Source organism: Chrysemys picta, chromosome 5 (assembly GCF_011386835.1).
Source record: "Chrysemys picta bellii isolate R12L10 chromosome 5, ASM1138683v2, whole genome shotgun sequence".
NCBI lineage: Eukaryota > Metazoa > Chordata > Testudines > Emydidae > Chrysemys > Chrysemys picta.
In genome coordinates this window covers 25,575,447-25,593,755 of record NC_088795.1, presented here as the reverse complement: position 1 = coordinate 25,593,755, position 18,309 = coordinate 25,575,447, and the positions used below count along the sequence as shown (strand labels likewise).

Here is an 18,309-nt window from a genome sequence, read left to right as displayed (position 1 = left end):
CACACAAACCTCTAGCACAATGGGCTTCTTTGTTAGCAGCCTCAGAAAGGGACTGGCAAGGAAAAACCAAATTGCTCTCCCTTTCCTATCAACATGATGTTTCTAGATCACAGTTTGAGATGTTTGTAGAGCAGATCAGGGAAAGTTTGTATTGCTGATGCGTAAACCTTTCTTGCTTTTGTTTCCAGTGCTATGAAGCCAGATACTGAATTTGCTACTTAGAAGTCACCAACAGGATGACTAGTTAAATCCCAGTATTATGAAAAACCAATTTTATGGAAATATTGGTTGTTTGCTGAGACTTTTAAAACTTGTTTTACCTGTAATTTAAAAAAATCTGTTTAAACAGTTTCCCAGATTAAAACCAGAGTTTTTGATTTGGCCTGTTCCTCTTTGTTATTCATTGTTGCAAATATTTGTCTACCAATATAATTGTTCCCAAACAGCACATTTCAAGCTCACAGCAGAGATTCCTCTAATCCAGAAACAAAATTTGTAGAAGCAGAAGTAATTTATAATAATTTATAAAAGTTAGGTCATCCAATCAGGAAATAATAACAATATCCTGTAATTTTAGCTGTGTACTTACAAAAGCTTTGAATACCAAGGCTTCTGAATATCAATAATCAACTGAATTTTAGTTATATGAGCAGTTCTTGAGCAAGATTTAGTTCAACTCTGTTTGTAAAATTCATCAAGGGCCAGATTCTGCTATCCTGTATGCAGTACCTTACTCTGCAGAGTCCACAAGTTGACTCTAATAGGACTGTGTGTGGAGTAGATGGTATGCAAAAGTCAGGGCTTCAAGCAAGGGTGTCAGAATTCAGCACCAATTATTCTAAAGAGTGATGACACTTGTGGTTTATTGGTTTTTTTTTTTAAAGCCCCTCTCTGTGCTAGCAATTCATTAACAGTAAGAAGCTATATTTGCTTCTTTTTTTCTCTCTCCCCCTCACCCTTCCCCCCCCCCCCCATCTCTGTTGCTGCCTGATTGTGTACTTCCAGTTCCAAATGAGTTGTGTGGTTGACTGGCCAGTTTGTATCTCTCGTGGTCGTAATGCTGAAGTTCTACTGTAGTTGTGGCTTGTCAGCGCCCTCTACTGGTTATGTGTTGCAGCATGACAATTGTCCCTGAAATATCTTTCCAAATAATAGCAAAGTGGGCGTTATAGTTAGTCTTGTTTTGTGAGTCTATAGAAGTGTATAGAATATTTCTTTCTTTACAGTTGAAAACTTTTAATTCCATCTTTAGAAATTTAAATCTGTGGGAACTATTTTAAAACAGCATTGGCATTGCTCAGCCTCTGCCCCTAAGAGTTACCACCGCAGACAAGTGACTGTTGAAGGCTTCAGTCTGCTCTACCCATTCCCATGGGAAGTGGCCTCTGCTCATCGAAAACAGACTTAGGCGGTTTCATATTATTTTTGTGGCATCGCATTTTCACTGTAGGGTTTCACTTCAGTGTAAATCTGGAAGGGTTCGTATAAAATACATCCATAGCTATTGAATGGCTTTACAGCTCTGTAGTGCATTTCTCTCACTTTCAGAAATATCTGATGTCATAGCAGTGGCCTGCATTTCTCAGGAGTCTCTGCATACAGTTCTTAACACTGAGTCCAGGCATCAGGCCCTTTTAGCCCAATGAAGTGCAGCGGTGATCTCTGTACCACCCTGGCAGTCCAGCTTCTGAAGCTGAGGAACTCTGACTTCGCCAAGTGTATGGCATGCACATTAAGCAAACTAGACTTCAGTATGAAAGACCCCCTCATCATCGCTGCAGGATGCTCCAGACTGGCGTCAATCGACAGGACAAGAGAAACTGCTTCCATAAGTAAGAATTCCAGTCCATTAGGTCTTGGGGCTGAAAGAGATCAAACATCTTTCAGGATTGTGCTTCCAGCTCCCATGCAGTTGTCAGTGCCATGTTATTCACAATCACATGAGGCACAAGGCATAAAGCAGATCATATTGACAACAAGGCCTGAGTCCTATGAGATCAACTGTGGACTCGGTGATAAGGGACTGAAGGGGAGCAGTTGCTCACTGGGGATAGGTCTGCAATCAATGTTTACCACAGTATCGCTGAATAGAAGACCCTGAGCTCGCAAGTTGGGGGTAGCAGCTTCCCAAGAGTGGGGATTTAGACAGGCAAAACTTGAAGGGAAACTATAGTTACTAGGTAAGTACATTTCTCTCTGCTTTGAAAGCTATGCATCTATCCCATATCATTGACTACCTTATGAGCTGTTGCTTCTTGTACCTCATATGCACGTAGGATGGCTATTCCAAACAGTGTTTCATAAACACATAAAAGTGTATGTTGTCATAGGGATTTCTTTTGATTAAGAGCAAATCAAATCCTTGAACCTCAGATTTTTTAATTTTATATTGTGAATCTTGACTCAAAAATTGATTCACTGTGATCAAATGGAGAAAATGGAAACAGGTTGCGGTAGCTCTGTCAGGGTCCCTTTCTCAAGGATAAGGGACAAATAATTCACAGAAAGATTCTTGAGCATTTCAGTTTAACTAAATAGTTGTCATTGAGGTGTCCTGAATTGGCAAAAGTGAAGAATTATTTTTTGAATACATCTTGGAGCAGAAATTTTATCTTCTGTATATTCAGAAAGGGTTTCAGGATCCCTAACAGAAGTTGTTTCAAAAGTTTTATTCAAAAAGGAAAACTTTACCTGGTTAAACTTTAATAGTTTTGTACGTTCAGAGGACTGAGGGAAATCTGAAAACGTGTGCGCCTTTAAGAATGGGTGCCGCTAGCATGGGTGCTAGGGTGACCAGACAGCAAGTGTGAAAAATCAGGATGGGGGTGGGGGGTAATAAGAGCCTATAGAAGAAAAAGACCCAAAAATCGTGACTGTCCCTATAAAATCGGGACATCTGGTCACCCTAACAGGACTCAGCCCTTTAAAGCAATGGAATGCTGAGAAATGTAGTCTATAGGGAGCCCAGACGATATAGCCCCGGAGAATCAGGTGACGGAGGAGAATCATGTGACTACCAGGACTATATAAGGAGCTTCCTATAGCTCTCAAGTGAGAGAGCTGCAGGAGGTGCTGAATCCAAGAGAAGAGCTCTTGTCCAGAGAGCAGTGATGGAAGGATGTGGGAAAAAAAACCCTGTGAGGAGACAAGACTCAAAGGGAGCCTGTGAGAGGAGTGAGTCAAGAAGGAACAGACCTGAAGCAATACAGCACTGGTGTGGGCTGGAGGCTCAGTGGTAAGGCAAGTCTTTATTTGGGGGCTTCTAGCAAGGGAGGGAGCAATTCTTTCAACCCTATAGCATCAAGGTAAGTATCCATTAAGCTTGGTGAGAGCAAAGGACTATTTACTGGGTGTGGGGAAGGGCTGATCACACTATGGAGTTACACCTGAGTTAACAGGGTAAGTAAAAAGCTGGGGTTTGGGGTGGGTGAAGACAATTCAGCCCACGGAGAGCAACCTTGCATTAACCGGGAGAAGAGCTGTTTTGTTTGGCTGCGTTGTTTTGTTAGTCACCGAAAGGGGAAGGATTCTGAGGTTTGGTCAGATGGCTGAACCCCAATCACTCATCCACTAGGAGGAGACTGCAGGCTACACTACCTGAGGGAAACTGAGGCAGCAACCAGTAAGGTAAGTAACCCCATTACAATGTGAAATAACTTTTACAAGGTTGTTGTGGGTATGTTTGTGACAATTTGCTTAAGATTATTCAAGCTTGTGTGGGACTATTATGTCCTATCAATTTGCAGCCAGGGAAGAACTAAATGAAATCACTCCTATTGAAATATTTTGATGCACTGATGTTCCAAGTAGCAACAGTTCCTGCAAAAGTGGCTGCTGTAGCATTGCACCACAATTAAGAAAGACTAAGACATTAATATTTGAGCTGAAATATCTTAAACTGGGTTTCAACACAACCAGCGCATTCATGTGGGGGACTTGGTGGCCAACTTAGCTGGCCAACTGTAAAGTGTTCTTCCAAGTGTTCATAAATCAAACTGCATTACATTGAAGTGCGGTTTTACTAGAAAATGGGAACTTCTGACTCAACAAGGCCCACTCCTGTAATTTATTGCATGTGGGTGCACTACTGGACCCCATTGAGAACAGTGGGGCTCCACGCGGCTGCAGGGCCCCACCTGTGCAGCTCCATTTACAGGATCTATCCCCAAGCCTACTCAGGGCTATGCAACATCTGTTTCCATTTGTGACTACAGCTCTTTTGGACCCTCGAAAGGGCCAAAGTCTGTTTCCAGGGCAGGTGGATCAAAACCTGTGCATAAACTCTGCATTCAGTGCAGATGAGTCATGCTGTCCTCTGAGCAGGAAGCGTTAAATGCTGGCTAGACTTCATGCAGGACCAGTCAGTTAAGTCATTCCTCCTCCACACATGGGTCTGGCTTTACTGCTTTCCCTCACTACTTCGTGTAGGTGGTGTGTACTGGTGAAGGTGATCTCTTCCTCCTGAGGGCAGTTAAAAGGAGTCCCCTCTCTTATTTGATTCACTGGATTTCCTAGAAGCTGCACAAGGAAATATTTAAACAGATAAAATTATTAAGTTAAGTAAAGATAGAAATGTTCCTGTAGATAATTGGGCTAGATCCTCAGATAGCACAAACTGGCATAGTTCCACTGACTTAGTTGAGAATCTGGCCCTATGATTCTAACATCCATATGCTTTGCTCTACACAGGAGCAAAACACTGACTTGTATATTATGATCCCTCCAAGACTTATGCAACTAAAATGATCTCTTCCCCCTTACCTGGTACATCTTGTTAAAACATTCAGCAAGGCTGCTGTTATGCTGGGCACTCACATTTGTCTGTATCCGTTAAAAAGTATATGCATTATAATCAATTATCTAAGGTAAATATTCAGCTAGCTTTTGATCCTATGTGAATGATTTGAAGAGGATTTTTCAGCAAAGTAATTGCAGTTTAGCTTTTTGCTCTTGGTAGTTGTCATGTCACTTATAACAGGTTGATATTTGAAAACTGACTCCTTGTTTTTGTGTTCAAGAGATATAAATATTTCTTGGGAACTAATAAGTCTGTAGCCTGGAAACAGCACATTGTAAAAGAGGGGGCAATTTGGTTCTACAACAGTAAGTGCTTCTCTTCTTAGCTTTTTAATAGTAACTCTGCTTAAATTAAAACTGACTTTGTTTTGTTGTTAGTCTGGCAATTTTCTCTCTATGCATTTGTTTTTGCAAGGAGCCCAGGCCCAAAATAATGTATGTTTCTCAGCTATTGTCTTAAATGATGCGGTAGAGGTAAGTTCAGTGAGTGAACTAAAAGTTTGTGGTAATGTCTTACATCTGGAAAAGGTTTAAAATATGGTATATGCAACTAAACCCCTAGACTTGAAAAAAAATGTATATTTAAAGGCTTATGCCATTATGTTCAAATCCTACTATTCAGAATGTAAGTTAATTGTCATAGGCAACTGCTGCCACTAGAGGCTACTCAATCTTCTGATTTTAAAAACCACAGTAAAGCAACCAACAGCACTGTATTCTGCCTTGTTTAGATATCTGAGAAGCCAGTTTTGCAGCATGATTCTGTACTTACTCATATGAGCGCAAAACCCAGATTTGAGTTACATCCTTCCCCCTGCTACTGCAAACATGCATGAGTAGTTCCATTAAGCTCACACATTCATTGGCCCAGGTAAATATTAGTTTTCCCCCCTCCCCAAATTATAAAAAGGGCAATTACTTCATGATCAGATTTTCAACTGCTATATTTTTTTAAGGCCAGGCCTGCACTAGAAAAAGTTTGCCACTGTAGCTACACTGGCATATCTTTCTACTGTAGACATACTTTTTGCAAGTATAATTTCCACCAGTTCCCCCAACAAAAAAGGCTATAATACCAAAAATGCTTTTTTTGCTGGTATCACAGCAGCTACACTGACTTCTGCTGGAATAAAAATGTCATCAAGCCCCCTACCATTCACAAGTGTAATATCCCAGGCCTAAGACACCTACCTTAACAAGTCTGCCTCACTTTGAAATGTAAGCGCACAATGGGGATATACACAGCAGTAGTTTTCTTTAAAGGAATCTGTAATGCTTCCCCTGCAGTGATGTGGTTGTTCACTCACCATTATGAAATAAGACTTGGTTAGAATTAAAAAGGAAGGGACACTCCATACGAAACATCCAGAATTATTTTAACCTGCAACTGATTGCTATATAGAAATAATTTTGTTTTAAAAGCTTGGGGGAAGGGAGAGAGAATCCCTTGCTCCAGACTAATTCAGCTCTGTTTAGTTTTGAGTTTTGTGCTATCCTCACCTCTGGTAGATTAAGTAGAAATGCCGCAAATGTCTTCCTTAATCAAGTATGGAAGAGCTAGAATAAGGAATGAAGGGTTCTCTTATGAAACCAACAGATTTAATTGTCAATTAACTGTTTTATTGTTCTTTAAATTCAGCCACATTTGACTTTGTAATTGAACCTTCCCCAGTCAGTGCAATAATCGGTAAGAAATGTGTTCCTGTATCTCTTGTGGAATCTTCTTCTATTTCCACTAAAAGCTGCCTTTATTTCCCTGCTTCCTTTCAGCAACCAGAATCAAATATGCATTTAAAATGGAAAGACATCTGTATATTTAGATAATAGTGAAGCTGCAAATAAGTAAGGGCTGCTAACAGTACCAATAGCTGCCTGTTTTAATGCTTATTAAAAGCCAGAAACTAAGAGTTGGATGTAAATTGAAAAGCACCAATGCTGGTTGAACTGGTAGCAAAGTGGCTGCACTGTGCTGCAGGAAGCTCTCTGGACACCATTTCAGGGTACTCCAGCTCCTGACACCAAGTAAGAGGCTGGATTGATGTAATGGATTTCTAAAAGCCCTGGTTTGGCTGTGGGGTAGGGGAAGGCAGACACTGCAGATGACAGCTATAAAGCTACCTACATGCTACCCTGTTTCCCCGAAAATAAGACATCCTCCGAAAATAAGGCCTACTTACAGTTTTGCCTCTCGTTGTAATATAAGGCATCCCCCCGATAATAAGACCTCCCCGATAATAAGGCATCCACCGATAATAAGGCATTTTTCATTTCTGAAAAATAAGACCTAGCGCATCTTTGGGAGCAAAAATTAATATAAGACACTGTCTTATTTTCGGGGAAACAGGGTAGGGTTTGTACACCACAGTGGTAGTGCTGTAGCCCATATGCTAGGCTTTGGAGGCTGCTGTGATGTGACAGGCCCCCAGGGCTGTCATTGACACCTGTGACCTATAAAGCCACCCTTCCTCTCCAGGCCTCAATCTCCATGCTGTGATGTCACCTTTGGTGCAAAGAACACTACTTCATGTTGTACAGATACCTAATTGTTTAGGGGTGCTGCAGGCTGCACGCCATTCATCTCTCCTTAGCCGGAAAGGGTGTGGCCCCAAAGATGCAGGCTCTAGAAGGGGGGAAAAAGGCTCTAAACAACCCAATAAATACTTGCAGCTGTTAATATCTATCCCTAGGGGGAGTTCCAGTTATGCTAGGAAATAGAGTAACATCTTAAAGTACAAATATATTTTATTGCAACCTCCATATATTTCAGTGTAATTACACCAGTCCATTCTGCATTTTGTCCACTGATTATCCAGACTACAATCAATTGGAAATACAAAACAGTTTTAAAACATGGCAGTGCAATACTAAAGCAGTGATTTATGTGCTTTGGGATCGCTGATAAAGCTGAAGCCTCCCTAGTATGGTATTGAATATACAGAATAACCCACATAAATATTTCTTTAAGAAATATAGGATTTTCATTCCCACACTTTGCTCCAACCCCACACCCCTGTCATAGTGTCTATAGGTGTTTCAATATCTAACACTGTACAGTTTTCCTAAATTAACTGTTGCTCTTGTCAAGAAAATTCAGGATTGTGAAAACCTTTTGCTTAAGCTGCTCTTGAATTTTAGGCTCTCCACACGTATATCAAAGTTGTCTTTCTACAATGCAGCATTGTATTTTTTTTTCATTTTTTCCCTTCACTGCTGGTTTGGTTTTCTGCCAAGTCAACTGAGGTTATCTTGCCCTCTAAGAAATTCTAAGAGTATCCCTATACCTCCCTCATCAGTATTTTAATTTGATGTAGAATATCAACCAAGAGGAAATAAGTGATGAATATTTGAGGTGGCCACTACATGGTCAGCACTGGATAATCAAAAATACAATTCCAATAGATTAAGCTACACACCAAAATGAAGCTAGGTTAACTCCCAAGGGAAGAACACTCTTTAAAATTGTTAAACATTAAGACTGAGGCAATTCAAGTTTTAATAATTCTGTCCTGTCAAGTTAAATCAAAAGGTCAGACTTACCAAAAATACATAATAAAAATAAAGTTGAATTTAAAGGCAGTTGTTTAAACCTTAACTGCAAATCAGTCAACAAAATGAAGACAGTTTGAATAGGAGCGTACCACTTCGTGCTACTGAGACAAAGGCAAGCCCCTACACAAGATGTAAAAGGTTCCTATGAACGTCTCAGTTTTACCAACAGGAACCATGTTATAAATAATGGTTGAGGTAATAACCTTGAAAAGCCTGAAAGAGGTTCCCAAACACATTTAAAGTTACAAACAAATTTTAAATAAATATTTATATACAATTATACACTAAATACAGCTAATTAAGGGCTTAAATATAGGTTCCTGGTATTTCAGTGGGGCAATAGTCTAATGACAGCACAGTTTAGGTCTATTTTTGAATTTGAATTTATCACTGCATCTGACAAACAAGAAAGACTGTTAATCCCTTGATGTATCTCATTTGTGCTGCTACTAACTTCCTTTTGTTTAAAGAGACTTTAGACTCCAACAGCTGCAATTCTTCATTTGAAGATGTGTTTCATTCTGGGTCTCAGACTAGAATATCCACAAGATAATTAAGCCTGTTTGTGTCTGAAACCATCACCTCTCTACTCTTCCTGAAAGTGGTGCTAACCTCACACCATGGCACTGGATTACTAAAACTGAACATGTAAGCCACTGAAAATTATTTAGAAAAAGGGTGGGTTTTTTTGATATTGTAACTTCTTCCCCATTGTGCATTCCTGTTTCTCGGAATACAGTAATTTGTAATAAAGGACCAGTAAACTCTGCCTGTCTAAACAAACCATTTCTATTAAAATAAGACAATTATACAGGAAGCCTCACACGTGCTTTCACTCTTAAGGAGTTTCCTATTGCAGGTGGTTCTTAATATAGGTTTCCTTGGCGGCATAAGAAAGGAAACGTGTTCCAGTGGCTGAATCCCACATAAGCAGGCCAGATCTCTGGATTTTATTCTTAGCTCTGTAACAAGAGCAACTAATTTGATTTTCAGAGATGCTCAGCACCTGCTTTTCAGCCCCCTGACAGTCAGGTAATGAACTCTATACCTGAGTTTCCTCAGGTATACAACAGGGAAATTAACCTCCAAAGGGCTGAGATGCTTTATTCCTGTCTAAAGTGCTACAGAACTGGGCTTTTTTTTAAGGCTCTCGTATTTTATCAGAATGTACATATTAAAAACATACTCTAGCATGTATCCCAGAATCAAAGTTTTTTTGGGGGGTGGGTGGGAAGTAGTTTAAGGCTCAACAATTCAAAGTGCAACTCTTTAACCACAGCCTATATATATTTTATTTAATTATGAATGCTCCAGAATAATGCCCCTCAAATAGAAAGTTACGGGGATATCTGCTTTTAAATAAAAACCAGGGTCCTTATTTCATGTTTACCCAGACTTTTCTAAATCAGATAAGCTTCAGAAAACTTGAATATTAGAACTCAGCTTTTGATAGTTATCACATAAGTGTCATTCAGTATTTATCTACGCCATAGGATAATAATTAAAAACCCCAGAGCAACGCTGTTGTGGTCATGTTCCTCCGTCCTCGAGTTTTATCAGGATCTTCTGAAATTCTGAAGAGTTGCTCGAGGCTTGACTCTGAATTCACATACAATCAGCCACATTGTTGGATCCCTGACCAACATCCCGGATCTCACTACTAAGACAAGAGCACACAGCTACTCCTGCTCCAGCTCTGCAGTGAGAAACTGATCCAACAAGCTCCCACCTAGAGAGAATGGTAAAGCAAGAAAGATCAGGGGGGATAAGTTAGTTATTTTCCCTTGAAAAGTTCACTCTACCCCCCCAATATCTTAAAGTTGGTAAATTCTCTCTAGGAGAGATGATGCCTCCATTGTATCAATCTAAGGGGAAAGCATTAATTTGAATGTTTCACCACTTAATTTAAAACAAATCTGCATTTACTCATAACTTACTTAAATTTGAAGAATTGCATCCACCTTACTTTTGAACTGTTGTACTTATAAATTATTTCCCTCTTTTCTGCACCCAACCACATTTTGAGGCCAGAGAGAGTTAGGTGTTAGCTCCTTATTGAAAATAAAGTCTCTCAGGCAGGGAGAAGTAATGAAACTATACCAATACATTGATTAGATTAATCCAATTTTGCCTTACACTAATGATCTTATTTATAGTACTCTGAGTAGAGAAGCCTTCCTTTGCCTCAGTGAGGAGATGGGAGGTATGAACTTGTAAGTGAGAAAAAAGCCAACGGTATAGGGGGAAACATCTTCATATCAAGAAAAATTATGTACTCTGAAATTTACCCCCAAAAAACAAGAGCAGTTCAGTGCCCTTCCTACTTATTCAAGGTGATAAAGAATTCCATCTGTTTATATGGAAGATGGCAGCCTCCATGAAGATCAGAGCCATCCATGGCCATAAATTTTCATAAAACCATGTCAAACTTTTTTGAAGTAATAGTTTTGTCTAACTGTGATCACTAAGGTCATTGGTCAAATCAGACTAATGAAAGGTTGCAAAAGAGTTACCTTTTCAATGACATATGGCTTAACCCACAACTGCTAACACCATGGGAGAGACTGAAGGCTAGGCCTAAAGTACCAATTTGTGGCGTTCGAGATTAGTCTCTACTCGAAAGGAGACTGAAATCACTAAATACATTATAATTAGAACCTCAATCTAGATTTGAACTTTGTTCCTAGAGAAAACCGAATTCTTTATACCCATTAATCTAACTAGATTAAGTATTTTTTGTTGGATGTATGAACTTAGTCCATACAAGACAGCACTTTTAAAAATACACTTTCAGGTAATTTGACACGTCTAGCATTTGCATTAAATACCCTTCAGTTGTCACGGAGTAAAACTGTTCAGTTACCTGTTGAGGACAGGAAATTAACTCATGTGCTCAATCATGATAGTTTACTTTACAAGATATAAAAAACCTGCATTATTTCTTGCTACCCACTATCTGGAGTAGCATATTTAGATAATGGAGAAAAATTATTCAAATAACTTTCATAGTTTAAGGGCCACAGTGATTCTATACTGTATACATGAAGCCATCATCACCTGTTTTCATCTAACTCAGAATTACCTGTTCATAACTGGATCAAAGGCTTCCACTGTGTTCAGGTATGCATTGCCATTATGACCACCCACTGCAAAAATTTTACCCATTAACGTTGCTATGCCAACTCCACCCCTGGGGGTTGTAAGTTCTGCTACATACTCCCACTTGTTATTGCGAGGATCAAACCTTTCAACAGAGCTCAATGGAGAGTTGTCATCAAAGCCACCTACAAAGAAAGACATTATATTACTGTTTGTTAGTAGGGAGATTTTTAGTAATGCTGGAGTCCAGTATTCAGATTGCATAATATTTAATTGGTTGGCTGTACAATGGCCACCTGACATTAAGTACTAAAAATCAATCAATATTTAGGTAGCAGTGTGTGGCTTAAGTTTTCAGAGGTGTAAAAGGAATTGGCAGCTGCTTTAATTTTAGGCCCTTACATTAGTGATCATAAGACCACCTCTTGCTGTTTTTAACTTCTCCCCAAAGACTGTTGAGAGTCCTTGTGCTTGTTTCCTCAGCACCTGCATATAGTAATTCTCAGAATAAAATGGGGCTAGACTTACTCTTGATGAGAATATTTCCTATTCTATAAAGAATACCAATATGTACAATGAAAATGGGCAAGCAGTGAACAAGCACATTGGCTTTTCTAGAGACAAAGGAAGAAAAGAGTGCACCCACTCACAGAAGAGTGCATTAAAATACTTAATACATGTAAATACTTAATAACCAAATGGAAAACCTGAAGAGTTAAATGTCACTATGCAATGAAACTAAACCATAAGGGAATCCCAACAGCACCTGCTGTAATTACCCAGAGATTCTCTTAAAGGATTCATTAAGGCCAGAGACTCATCTCTATGCACTACAAATTTCACCATGTTATTTTGGTTAATCCATACCAGACTTAGGGCTGGTCTACACTGGGGGAGAGGGAAATCGATCTAAGATACGCAACTTCAGCTACGTGAGTAGTGTAGCTGAAGTTGAAGTATCTTAGATCGATTTATCTCGGGTCCTCACGGCGTGGGATGATGGCCGCGACTCCGCTACCGCCTCTCGCTCTGGTGGAGTTCCGGAGTTGACGGGGAGCGCATTCGGGGATCGATTTATGGCGTCTAGACGAGATGCGATAGATAGATTACTACCTGCCGATCTGGCGGGTAGTGAAGATGTACCCTTACTGAGCCTTCTGGATGTTTTGGTTTCTCCAACTGTACATTTACATGTATACAGTCTTGTAGTGATGTCTGTCCTTTCTACTTAAGGAATGTTCTGGCTGTCTTTTTTTTTTTTTTTTTTTTGCAGACTATTCAAGCTAGTCAACATTTCATAACATGCCAGAAAAAAAAAAATGTTCAGTAAGTGCTGCAATCTGCTTTAGATCCATGTAGATGATAGCATATTGTCAACTAACTGAAGGCAGTCATGAAGCTGTACCCCATATGCATCTCTGAACATCAGTACTGAATTACTCAGCTGGGTTTCTTGCTTCAGTTGTATTGCTTCTATAAGTGCTACTGCAACCTTAAAACTACACCACATACCCTTTTCTACCATCTTCCTACCTAGCTTCTAAATAGTAAACACTATAAAGGTGTGGCTTTCCAAAAAAAAAAAAAAAAAAAAAAAGGTGGTGGTGGGGGGGAGAACCCTACATTTTAAAGAGAAGGCTATATTAAGAATCTGTTAGCAAGGTCATTTTTAAAATCTCACTGACAAAGTTAAAGATTAGAACTAGAGTCAGTTAAGATTATGTAAAATTTCATTTAGTTGGTGATTCCGTGATTCATATTGCAATTCTATGGTATGTCTGCACAATTAAACAAACAAATTAAGTATAGTTTGTGAAACGGTAAAGAAAAGTTATAAAAAGTCTATAAATCTAAAGAAGCTATTAAACTCAGGCACACAGTGGACAAATGAAAAGGTGTGTGATATACTATGATCTACTTCTATATTTTCTAAAGAGTAGATGTAAAAATCACTGCAATGAATCTGGTATTAAAATCACACCACAGTCTTAAATGAAAGCTTCACTTTTAAATTTCCAGGAAACCCAGTGAGCACACATTCTGTAACTGCGCATGGTATATTGTGAAATGCACAGAAAATTGCATATTTCATCTCTACCACTGGGAAGCACTGACTAGCTTTAATGAATTGTCCAGGGGCTTAGAGCACTGGATAAACATTGTGTGTCTGAACTGAAAAAATTAAATAGGACAATTTAGATTTGTTTAATGCTCAAAGGCCACCTAGTCTCAGACTCCACCTGCCCCAGATCCAACTAATAAATCATACATACCTTAATTGCAGTAGAATAAATCTAACCCCCATGGAACTTATTCATATCACACTTCCACTTCAATTCTCCATCCTGAGACTTTTCCCCGCCCCTGCCTATTTATAAATGCTGGTGGAGAGGAATAAGCATTGCAGTATGCGCTAACTGACAAAAGATTGAGACTTTCACCTGAAAGCTGCCAGCCCTTGGAGAGGGTATCTTGCCAGCAGCCAAAAGAATCTCATTTATAGCAATAGCATTCCAGCCTCTGCTGACCTGAGTTAAGGCAAGGGATTAGAGATGAAGCCAGAATCAGGACAAAGCAGGTCAATTTTTTGGTCTACCAAGAGGCATGAGTATCTTTTTTTTTTTTTAACACTTCTCCTGGAAGGTGCTTAAAAAGTTTATAAAAAGTTAAAAATCTAAGTATTTTATACATTATAACAGCATTTTTTATGTTGAAACTTCTTCAGTCTCAGGCACAATCCATATTTTTATAGGACAAAGTGTCTCTATCAGTTAGGAAGAAACACTCCTACTCACCTACAACGTATAAGCAGCCATGGAGTTCACTAACCCCATTGCCTGCTCTTCGTTGACCCATCTCTTTCATTTCTATCCACTTATCCAGATGGGGGTCATATCTCTCTACACTGGAGAGAGAGGCTACACCGTCATTGCCACCAACAGCATACACATAGTTCTGAAAGAAGATTGAGCAGAGACATTTCATGAATAGAGCTAGTCTTTCATATGAAAAGTCAATAGTATTTTTGTAGTAAAATTCAATATCACACTGCATCACCCAGCTCCTTCTCGGTGATTTTTTTTTTTCTTCAAATGAGCAGTGATTGTTTAGGAATATACACTGATCCTAGAATGGCTGTCCATCCCAAGGATCACATATTTGTACCATACAGAATGCTTGTATTACAATCATGACCAAGAAGTTAAAAATACAGCCCAGTAAATTTATTTCACAATTTACCTCTCTGCTATTTTTCTGTAAACAACCCCCCTGGAAGAGATTTATTTTCCCCCATGGGCAAACAGTGACTGATTTAGCATTGTGTTTTTTTTAAAAAACAAACATTTGACTATGAGGGATATCTGAAGTATTACATGGACTTTGAAAACAGTAGGAAAAAAAGTTACACTTTAGCACTACTACCAAGTGTCACATTGTATCATTCATTTAGTGTTACATTTTGCCTACCTAAATCCATCTGCTTTCTTAACTGGAAGTAGTATTTATTTCCTGTCTTCAACTGTTGCTATGTACTGTTAATAAAGATGCCATATTGCAGGCTAAATTTCACTGGTAAGTGAAATTATTTCAGTATTTATATAAGTGCTTTGGAACAGTTACAAAATTGTAGTGGACCTGCTTTTTCCAATGCTTTGCACGTTGTGTAGTCATTTATGTTGGTGTAAAATGCTACCTGCGGCCGAGTGAGTGAAGAAATCCTATTTGGTAGGATAGGATATTACAACCATTATGCAGCAAAGATGGAAGTGAGTGGTGAATCAGGCACAATATGTTAACACAGCAGCCATGACAAATCTGACACTTAAAATGATATCCATAACCTTGTCTTTTCTGTTACATATGTTACGTTTTGGCCATAATTGAAGGGTTGTTGTGGGAGTGCCAATCTACTGATCACAGGATCAGTACAGTACTTATTTGAATATTATAAGTGGCCAGTGCCTCAATTTTAAGGATTTGAAAGAGTCCCCTGCACTAGTACAGTGCCTCCTCGTGCCAAGCCAAGGCACTGTATCAATACTGACTTAGAAGGAAGCATTAACTTACCACAAGGGCCACTGAGCCAACTCCTCCTCTGGGAGTATTCATTGACGCTACTCCACTCCATCGATCAGATTCAATGTCATATCTCTCCACATCACTGAAGCAAGTGTTGTCATCTAACCCTCCTATGGCATAAATGGGTCCACCAACGGAGGCTAGAGCAATTCCTCTCCTAATAAAATCAAAGCATCAGCACTTGAGTATATCCTTGAAGGTACTAGGCAAAGACAGACCAAGTGCAATTTTCTCTGACTGGCAACTGTTTCAAAATATGGGAAATAAGTGTAATGCAAACCAAAAGGGAAATGAAGGAACTTAAAGTTCTCTGATCAATAACTGTAGCAAGTTGACTACTGGTGCAATAGCAGCTTCATAAGTAAACTCGTTCACTTTCAGAGGGGGTACCTACCCTAAGGTGCCGAACCTGCCTCAGGATCACCTAGAACAGAGTCCTGCCCTCATCCAGAGTCCCACTACAAGTAAGTTAGTGTTATTTTAACTAGAAAAGCTAGCTGATCTTAATTTATGGCAGGCAGCTACCTTTTCAGCTACAATCTAATCATTCAATCCAAAAACCTATGTTGGAACTAAGGCAATAGTTAGGATTTAATCCCCTGCAATTTAAAGCAAATGTATTGTTTAAAAAAAGGCAATGGGATTCTATGAACAGAAGAGTTTGTGCTACTAGTGCGTGTATAACTGCATGAATCATAGGTTAGCTGTTGCTGTGGTGTAGTTGTAGAGTGCTTCAGCACTATTCCTCACTTTTTCCAGTTACTTTCTTATGAAGTAGATCAAATCCAAAAAGGTTAGTTCTTGAATTACAGTTTCTGCCCTTGGCTTTTAAATCATGATTAGTCTTACAACTACATTTTCACATGTAGAACAGTTACCTATGAAAGCTAACTGATCTATTTAAAACCACCATCTTGCTTTAAAATTCAAAGTTGTTGCCACACATGAGTACAGAAAGCAGATTTGGAATTTCTAGTTACAAATAAACATCCATGCACTGCCACTTATGGGGAAATGGAGATTTTTTTTTTTGTTCAATTGTGAGGTAAAAAGTAACTAAAAAAAATGTTTAGAGTCAGATACTCTTTCCTGTTTTACTCCCTGGAAGCAGAGACTGCTGTAGCTCCCAAGCAGGTGCAAGTAAGAGAAGGCAGGATGCCTCAATCTGGACCAGTGCTGAGAATCGGGATATTAACCAGTTCCCTGCCAACCCCCTTTCTCTGCTGCACTGAGTGGAACAGAGAACCTGATCCATTCTCTGGAGAGGTGGATGAAACTAATCAAACCACTGACAGAATTTGACAGTCACTTTTTTTTTAGTAAGTGGCTAAAGTGGACAGATAAGTATGTAAATTAAATGTGATCAACCTTAGCACTGATCTAAAGTCTAGGTGAGAGTTCTTGATGTATACAGATTAGTTATGCACAAAGTAATTGATCTTAAATTGGCTAAAGAGATGGTAGACAGTGGTTACCCTTAAACTTACCTGTTAGGATAATATCTTGGATAATGAAACTTTATCTTTGTACTTATTTGTATACAGTAGCACCCACAATACACTAGACACTGTGTACACAACACAGGAAGACAGTCCCTTCCCTGAAGAGGCAATATACAAATTTTAAAAAAATTTATAGGGCAAGTATTTGCACTATTCTAGGGATTTCCTATAGTAAATATAGAGGAACTTAGTATAGTAGACAATCCAACTGACCGGCAACAGTTCTTCACTATGTGGATAGTCAGTAATACAAAAATTGATTGGTTAGCTAACAGGATTATTTTAGACCAGTACTTCTTGCATTTTGAAAGATTCTCCTGGTTTGAGAGATTCCCTATGTTAAAATGAGAAATACCACTGGAACTGATAGTTCCTCAAGACAGAAGAAAATGATTATTTTTCCCCCCACAAAGGAAGGTCCTGTGATCTTGCAACTGCTTCTCCATGTTGCAGCACAGAGCTAAGACACAGTACAGTAACCACTGTGCTTCACAGGAGGTGCCACAAAAGCTTATCTGAGCCTTAACAGTATTTTCTGTTACCTACCAGAGAAGCAAGTTGATGACCCAGCTTCTTGGTTCTTTCGAAGTGGCTTTGTGCTTTACTGGTTAAGTCACAGTAGCTGAATGTTTCAGGACTCAGACATGCCCCAGTACTTCACTCCACCCATTAAGTGTAAGGTTCTTATAGAAGTCTTACATTTTTTTTTAGAAAAATATTTTCTTTAGACTGCAACAGGTTATGGAGGTTTAAAGTAAAAATATAGGTGGTGGTTTTTAATAGAGAGATACAGTAAGAAGAAAAACAGAAACCTCAGTTAAAGCAGTTTAAAAAAATCACAAAAATAAGTGTAAAATAGCAGTTTTATATCTAATTAAGCTTGTGGCTTCTGCATGGCTCTCTCAAAAAGCAATATGCACTTTTAGATTCCTACACCAGAACATTTAGTTATTTTTATCCACAGTTAACTCAGAAAACCAAAAGAAGTATGCTGAGGAAGTAAAAGTAAGCTAGTCACAACTATCAGGGAGAGGTTTATCTGAAAAAGAAATTACTAAATATTTTATCTTTATGCACAGTTTATTTGCAATCTGCTTTTTGGGTAGTATGTCTGATATTTCCTTTGATCCAATGTTACAACTACTAAGTAATTAGGGAAATCCAATCTGCTTTTTTTAAATTTACAAACAATACAGTACTTGGAAGCTGACGTAAAGGAACATTATACATTTTACATTGCCAGTAATGCTCTAATGTGCATATGAGATTAATTTCATTACAC

General features: G+C 38.9%; 1 protein-coding gene across 7 annotated transcripts in view; it reads right to left on the bottom strand.

The window, feature by feature from the left end:
* Positions 1 to 7,521: 7,521 nt before the first annotated feature.
* Positions 7,522 to 18,309, bottom strand: part of KLHL8 (kelch like family member 8) — a 38,301-nt gene continuing 27,513 nt past the window's right edge. For all 7 annotated transcript variants that reach the window (XM_005292025.4, XM_005292026.4, XM_042856423.2 and 4 more), the window contains 4 exons: positions 15,514 to 15,682; positions 14,241 to 14,400; positions 11,429 to 11,630; positions 7,522 to 10,075 (listed from right to left, as the gene is read on the bottom strand). In XM_005292025.4, the coding sequence (XP_005292082.2) occupies positions 9,952 to 10,075; positions 11,429 to 11,630; positions 14,241 to 14,400; positions 15,514 to 15,682 (655 nt within the window). In that variant the 3' untranslated portion in view covers positions 7,522 to 9,951. The remainder of the gene's footprint in view (positions 10,076 to 11,428; positions 11,631 to 14,240; positions 14,401 to 15,513; positions 15,683 to 18,309) is intronic.